This window comes from Cryptotermes secundus, unplaced genomic scaffold (genome assembly GCF_002891405.2).
Source record: "Cryptotermes secundus unplaced genomic scaffold, Csec_1.0 scaffold842, whole genome shotgun sequence".
NCBI lineage: Eukaryota > Metazoa > Arthropoda > Insecta > Blattodea > Kalotermitidae > Cryptotermes > Cryptotermes secundus.
Window position 1 is genome coordinate 370,181 of NW_019736407.1, and position 7,586 is coordinate 377,766.

The 7,586-nt window shown below is 40.2% G+C and overlaps 1 protein-coding gene across 1 annotated transcript in view; it reads right to left on the minus strand.

Moving 5' to 3' along the window:
- LOC111869921 (cytochrome P450 9e2-like) overlaps nt 1-6,586 on the minus strand; it is a 24,802-nt gene extending 18,216 nt beyond the window's left edge. The window contains exons 1-3 of the mRNA XM_023861810.2: nt 6,403-6,586; nt 4,403-4,914; nt 1,552-1,719 (exon numbers count right to left, since the gene is read on the minus strand). Of these exons, the coding sequence (XP_023717578.1) occupies nt 1,552-1,719; nt 4,403-4,781 (547 nt within the window). The 5' untranslated portion in view covers nt 4,782-4,914; nt 6,403-6,586. The remainder of the gene's footprint in view (nt 1-1,551; nt 1,720-4,402; nt 4,915-6,402) is intronic.
- Nucleotides 6,587-7,586: the final 1,000 nt, after the last annotated feature.

The following is a 7,586-nucleotide window of genomic DNA, read 5'->3' on the forward strand; positions in this document are numbered from 1 at the left end:
CGATTATATGAGAAATGAAGAAGTGTTATTTAGAGTCAGTGAGCAGAGGAATATCCTACACGAAATAAGAAAACGGAAGGCTAATTGGATTAGTCATATCTTACGCGGTAAATGCCTTCTAAAAGAAGTTATTGAAGGAAAGATAGAGGGGCGGATAGAAGTGAACAGAAGACGAGGAAGAAGATGTAAGAAGATGCTGGATGACCTTGGGGACAGAAGAGGATATTTTCATTTGAAGTAGAAAGCTCTAGATCGCATCAAGTGGAGGAAATGTTTTGGAAGAGACTGTGGACTTGTCATCTTGACAGATTACAGATGAATGAATTTCAAAATGTTTTAGAATTCAATTTCTTGTACTTTATCTGTACAGATTACGCGAAACGAACGAATTATGCAAAATCCATACGTTTAATTCTGATCATTTCATGTTTAGAACTCTTCACTGTATTTCTGTTACATTTTGTATTGTTTGGGGAGGGTTTGACATACAACCACACTCGTAAGTTGTCATAAGAATGTAATTTTGTAAATATTGATACAGCACGGAAATAAAAAAATACATATAACATGAAAGTGTGAAAATTTATTTCGTGTACTTGGCTATTCAACTTTCAGACAGAACATCTATGATAGGAAGAAGAAGCACAGTTTTGCAATTGTTCACTGAAGAGTTTCAAGATCCCATGCCGGAACCCGTGCCTCTTCCCACAGAGACGTGTGTCACGTAACAGCCATCTTTCAATAGCAATAAGAAGCTAAGAAACGGCAGTTATAATACCACCCACAATTTAAACTCAAATATTTATGTCACCATTTTATGGAGTGTGACTATAGACTGGGTCTGGATGATAACTTGATTTGTTGAACAGTTACACTATAGCGCTATGGGTATTTCGCATTCTATGCAGTTCACTACAGCATGCACTAAGTCTTCTCAGTCTGCTGTGTCTTCACCGGTTTTCGGCTGGTAACAGCTTCCGTTGTAGTCTCCTCAACTTCCGTGTTCACGTCCTTACCGGCTGGCAAGAGTCTCACGACCGATTAAACTGTAAACTTATTCTGCTTATAATACTTCGAAACGGACCGCAGAGAAAACGTCGCTTCCTACAGTTCTTCTATTGTTGTGTCATGCAGCTCTCATACTGACGGTGTTAGGTGTATTTTGCCTAGCAATGGGCCTTGCCTAAAGAGTCATAACTTAGCAAGGGGTCTATATGCTACAGTCTCCCTCCTTAAGACTTGTCGTCCTGAATAGCTTACATGCGTACCTCCATTTTTATTTTCCGGGTGTTGTAGCACAGATTATTAAATAACAGAAGTAAATAAACAAATAATATAAAAATAAGCAAACAAATAAATTAATAAAATCAAACACAGTAAACAGATTACTTCAAAGTAATCAAGAACATTACTTGTTTGAACCTTACGCCGCCTTCAAAACCGTTACTTCGGCAGATGTTCGAGCGCGGAAACACAGAATTCAAGGGTCCATATGTTTACATGTACATAATCAGACTGATATGAACGGCTTTGTGTTACGGTATTACTTACCTCGTTCTATCTTGCAACCTTCAATTGTCATGTTTCTGTCCTTGATACACTTTTCTAGGAAGTCAGTTAGCTGTTTACCACATTCCTTTATCAAGACGAACATATTCTTCATCTTGCTGGATGTGAAAGCAGGACTCAGGGTGGATCGCATGTCCTTCCATCGTTGTCCTTTTAGGGAATGAAAGCGTAAATAGACAAATGAAACAAATCATATTAATGTCAGCCTAATTCCGTGAATTAGTTTTCCCATAAACAAATGACGAGCTTTATCCTTGGACAAAACTGAAGACCAAAAGTTGACCTCCATTTTTGGCGTTTAGTATTCCTACGTAATCTCGTGCTAAATATGGCTAAGCAAGCGACTAAACAGATGCAAACGAGTATGCACAGGGTTCACGATAAAAAGTACGACTGGATAACGTCCCAGAAAAAAAAATTACTGTCTGCGATTACGGACGTATAACATAAAGTTAAAAATTACTACTTAGTTTTGGTTTTTTATAATTGTTCTACGATTTGATAATCCCGCATAATTTACGATCACCTTCATCTGTATCATTCTCTGTTCAGTTCATACTCGTCTGGTGGGGAAATGAATCGACCGGAATGGAATTCCTCTGTTCAATTACAGTAAAAGGCCGTACTACGCAAGCGCAGTTCAATTCTGCCCTATCTAGCAATAACTTTTGTTCTGTTTCTCAAATTTCTATTTACAATGCGTTACCTATACTTCTGTAAGAAAACCTAACCCAATCTATGCAAACCCAACCCAGCCTAACCTGGCCTAATCAGCCGAAAACTGAACTGGCTTAACCAAATGCAACAGTTGCCAAAGGAAGTAAATGTACATCTGTAGCCATGCAAACCGTGACCGAGGGCAAGCTAGGCATCTGTCCATCCTTTATATTTGTGGAAAAATAGAAATTGAAAAGAGAAAATAATACCCCAAAACATGAACAACACAAATTAAAAATGGAAAAATTTGAATATTCTCCATGGCCCCATATTTAACCCTGCAGAGAAACATAACTCTACTACAATTTTTAAAGAGCATTGAAATTTCATCCTGTCTGATCCCCAGGATAAAATTCTGGCAACGCGTATGGCCGTAGCAAGACACGGTTAACAAAACTGTACGGCCATAGAACATGCACATGGAGAAAGTTCCAAGGATTTAAATATCCTACTTGTGACTGGTCTAAAATACCCACTTTATTTCCTTAATATCTGATAGCTACAATTTTAAAAGACATTTAGTGTGCATACTCTCACACTTAACTTGATTTATCTAGCAAGCATTAACGCGTACATTAGTATACTGAATTTGAGATATCGTAAAGTTTTAATAACAATAAGAGATTATGTATATTTCCAAATGATTTATAGGTTTAAGAAATAAGAAATTGGTTGATTTCATTGATTAGTGTGCTGTGTCAATATTTAGGTTTATATAGCGTCGTTGGTTGAGGCATTATGCTACAAGCCGGAAGGTCACGGGTTCAAGTCCCGATGATTTCATTTGATTTTTCAATTGACCTAATCCTTTCGGCCGCACTATGACACTCTAACAGAAATGAGTACCAGGAATTAATTCAAGAATTTTCCTGGAGAGTAAAGTGCGGCCGGCGCGTAAGGCTAACCTTACCGCCATCTTTGAGCCGATTGTCTAGATAATGTGGGACCCTCAACGTCAACACCATATGGGCCTTCACGGCCTGTTACAGGCATAGCTCTACTTTTTTTCTCTTTGTTAGTACGCATATCTGTTTTTATGTTATGTTAATGTATCGGACTACATATTCTGTTAAAGCATCAATTTACGTGTTTTGTAGGTATATGTTTTATACTGTGCCAATGTAACACTTCATATACGGTCAATGTGTCGGTTTACATGCTGCCTTTATATATAGGTTTACATGCTGAGAATTATCCTGTTCCGTTTACATGGTGTGCCTATGCATGGATTTACATTCTATGTCAATGTATTGCTTCACGCGCTGTGAATATATAATTTTACATGCTGTGCTAGTTCGCTTGCCGACTACAGCCACGGAGTCTGTTGTTATGTGAGTGTAAATATATATGATTTCATAATATTATATTACTTATACAACTCCAATATACCGGATTACATATTGTGCTGGTATATCTGTGTATCATTCGTTCCAGTCTCGTTCTGGACAACCACAATCCTGACTGAGGTTTTCCCTGGTTCCCCTAAGTTCCCCAGCCAAATTTTGCCATATTACCTCTAGTAGATCACGACCGTCTCCTTCAAGATCCTTCCCACTTCATAGGTCATGTTACAGTTCGAAACACTGAGCGCCATAATATAAACCCAACGAGAAATTTGGCGGTCCTGGGATAGGATGCGCTTAATCCTTCAGAGAGTTACCAACGTTTCGAAGGAATCTGCTGTTTCAGTACTCATTTTCGCTGAAACGTTAGTAGTATCATTCCAGATTGCCAGGCGCAACAGCCCAGAACACCACAGTCCTATTATTCTATGCCGTGGCATCGTCAAATCGCGAAATTTATGTTCTTCCTTCAAGGTAACATATAAGTACAAACAACGAGCAATATTTTTTGTCTAAACTTCGAATGTACACCATATTTTGAGTAGGAAGTCCTGTGGACAAAAGCCTTGTTTTCGTTGGGGTCTTCGACATAACCATCATTTTTCCAATATTATTTTTAAACTGAATATATCAATTTTCTAGTGATATAATGATTTATATCACTGTCTATTAATGATGTACATTCAAATGTGTTTTGCTCTGGGAGACATCTACCGTGACAACAGTTATGCAGGGCCCCAGAACCAGTAGGATATTCTGAATGAAGAACTCACCTTTGAGACTGAACAGGCCCTTTCCGAAAAGCGGCTCATCTTCTTCACTTATAGGAACTCCGCGGTCAAGGAAATGCTCAAAATCTTTCACGGTCATCATCTTTATGAGCTCGGGGTCTCTTAACAAAATAATTGGATTCAAGAATTCATATACACCACCATATTTGTGGCCGTTAAGCCTGTTGTACCAGTCAACAAGTATTTCAGGGAAAGATGCAGTCCTCAAAGCCACTGGTCCCATGTTCCCAAAGAATGGTACAGGTTTCAGGTGCGGTACATTTTTCTTGGAGAAATGGTCATGGGTCCATGTCCCAAGCAAGTACACGATTATACTTATGAGACCCGTGGCCAGAGTCCATACCCACAGAGACTCCAACATCGCGAACTTTCCACTTCAAACTGTTTTAAACAGGTATGTAGCCCAGTGGGAAACAGTGCAGTACTACACCGACTGTTGCTTTGTAAGCAGTCTCCACTTTTCCCCTCAGCTCCTTTTAGTGTGACTGAAATTTCTGCAAAAAAGAAGTGAAGAAGTAATATTTGCCCTAGTAAATTTATCTTTCATCATTTATCTTACGGCGTTCAGATTATCTCGAACTACGCGTGTCTATAACATGGAATGGTATGATCCATGAACTGGATAGGATTCGTACAGACACCACCGAGGCCTAATTATGGTGTTATCTAGACATGTATATAGGGACTGGGTAAAACCACGAAAATGATCAGTCGGATTAAAGGTACCAAATGGATTTAAATAATGACATTTCGCACGGATAAACCTCATGGGCTATATCAGAGCTTCCCAAATTTTTTCGGGACATTGCCCCTTGGTTCCATAAAGTCATCTCCAGTACCCTCTTCCGTATCCTATAATGTCATTCTTCATTATAACGGTTTGCACAACCAACTATGGAAGATTTATAACAATGAAATAATGTACATCTTTAGTAACTTCTTCATTGTTGGTAAATTTTCAATGCGATGGATATGCGTGAGAAGTGATACCAGTTTCCCACTGTCTGGTCTAAGTCAATAGCGCTGAAGCTAATTCACACACTCTACAATTCACTACAGCACGCAATATCTCTTCTCATTCTACTGTGTCTTCACCGGTCGTTGCCTGGTATGACAGATTCCAACAGTGTCCTCTGCTTCCGTGCTCACGTACTTACCGGCTGGCAACTATCCCACACCTAACTCATTGCTGGAATTGTCCTGCGTATCTCGGCACAGACTTCAGAGATAAAACGTTTCCTTCTTTGTTGTTCAATTGTTGCTTAGCTGACCGCACAGAAAACACATTTCCTCTGTTGTATGTGTGCCGCTACCTAACAACGGTCGCTGTACAATCGCTTATGGCGAAGTCGCAGCCTAGCAACGAGTCTACAGGCTGCAATACTGTATTACAGAATAAGAGTGTACGCAAATGATCACATATACCTGACGATGGCCTGTGTGGCCGAAACATTTCGCTGAATTTATATGAAAGCTTGGACTAAATGGTGATCAAACCAGTGACATGTGAAGCTGTATTGAAGACTGCATTGTGTCTCCGTGTGTAGACCTATACCAAGTGATCAGCTAATGTAGCGGTATGAACAGAAGCGAGCTCTGTCATTGACTGCCAATGGCGTGCCATCTGTCCCAGAGAAGTTGTAGCATGTCACAGTAACATTTCCTTTGTGGGACTGAGCGCACCCACAACAGACCGACCCAAATGGCTGGGAGTAGCAGTGACGCTCTTGAATCATATTCACAAGAATCTCGGGGTTCCTCCGTCCCTCCAGGCAAATGCGATGACAGTACCTCCATTCGTCCACGGCCAAGTCCATCCCAACCCCTTTCAAATAATTATTCATCTAACGTTCATCCATTTCACGCTATATATCTGCCAACCGAAATCTTTGTTAAATAATACACGATAAATAAATAAGTAAACGATAGATCTACGTTAGAGTTAGCATGTGCTCCATTTGAGGCATGAGACAGGTACTTACCAATAAGAAACGTAACGTGTTACTACTGCAGATAACTCATTCAGTCGTCGCGTCTGTGTCGTATCAACTTGTTAAATGAGCTGTTATGGAGTCTATACTGCACATAAACTTGAATGAGAGCGTCGAGATATGATGTGTTCGTCCTGGTAATGTTCTGTCTTTAGCCTGCTTCATCTCACTCTCTTAACTGAGCTGTTGTAGGGATCGTTACGTAATCATAAATGACCTTCACAGTGCTTGATATTCCCAAATGAGCTGCAATGTGTTCCTACTGGCAATGACGTTCAGTTAATGGACGAAATATTCCATTTGTAAATAGTGCAAAATATCTAGGTGCGATCTTCGATAAGAGAGTGACATGGAGATTACACATAGAATCGATCGAAGCCAAGGCTTTCAGAACATTCATTAGAGTATATTCCCTATTCAAAAATGAGCGATTGGGCGCTAATGTTAAACTGACCCTCCGCAAAGCTCTTATTATATTTGTAATGTCTTATGCTAGTCCCGCCTGGAAGTTTGCGGCAGACACCCATCTAGTGAAATTGCAGCGCCTGAAAAACAAGGTTCTCCACACGACTGGTAATTTTCCAAGGTGCACACCAGTCCGCGATTTGCACATGGCATTCAAACCCCTGTCACGTATATTACTGTATAACAAAATTATGCAGGCAACAAACAGAAGTCATAGAAAATCATGATAATGAGAATGTTCGCAACTTCGGACAAGGCGAAGCCCGACACAGAAAGTACAAGAGGCTTAAACTTGGCGGCGGTCAGGCATATGACCGTTCAAGTGACCAGACTGCCGTGGTAGCGAATAATACTGGAAAAGGGTCATATTTTGCTGTACTGAGCCTGGACTAACAGAGGCTTTGTATAGATTGTACATAGAAGTAGGAAATAAGTGTGGATTTATGAATGTATGTGAATGCAAACAATGGACTTATTAATACAGACTGACTGACAAATGACAGACCCGACCTCTCGCCAGAGAGGGCGCCCCACATAGACAAGGCAGTAATTTTCATTTAAAAGAAATTTGTGATCATGAGCCCCAGCTGGGGCTCGACGCCAAGACACACAGACTGACTGACCATCAGTTGCAACATGACTTTGACTTTGACTTATGGAATGCTATAGACGCACTGTGCCGTCTGTTGAGGATCCCTTTTTGGTCTTGC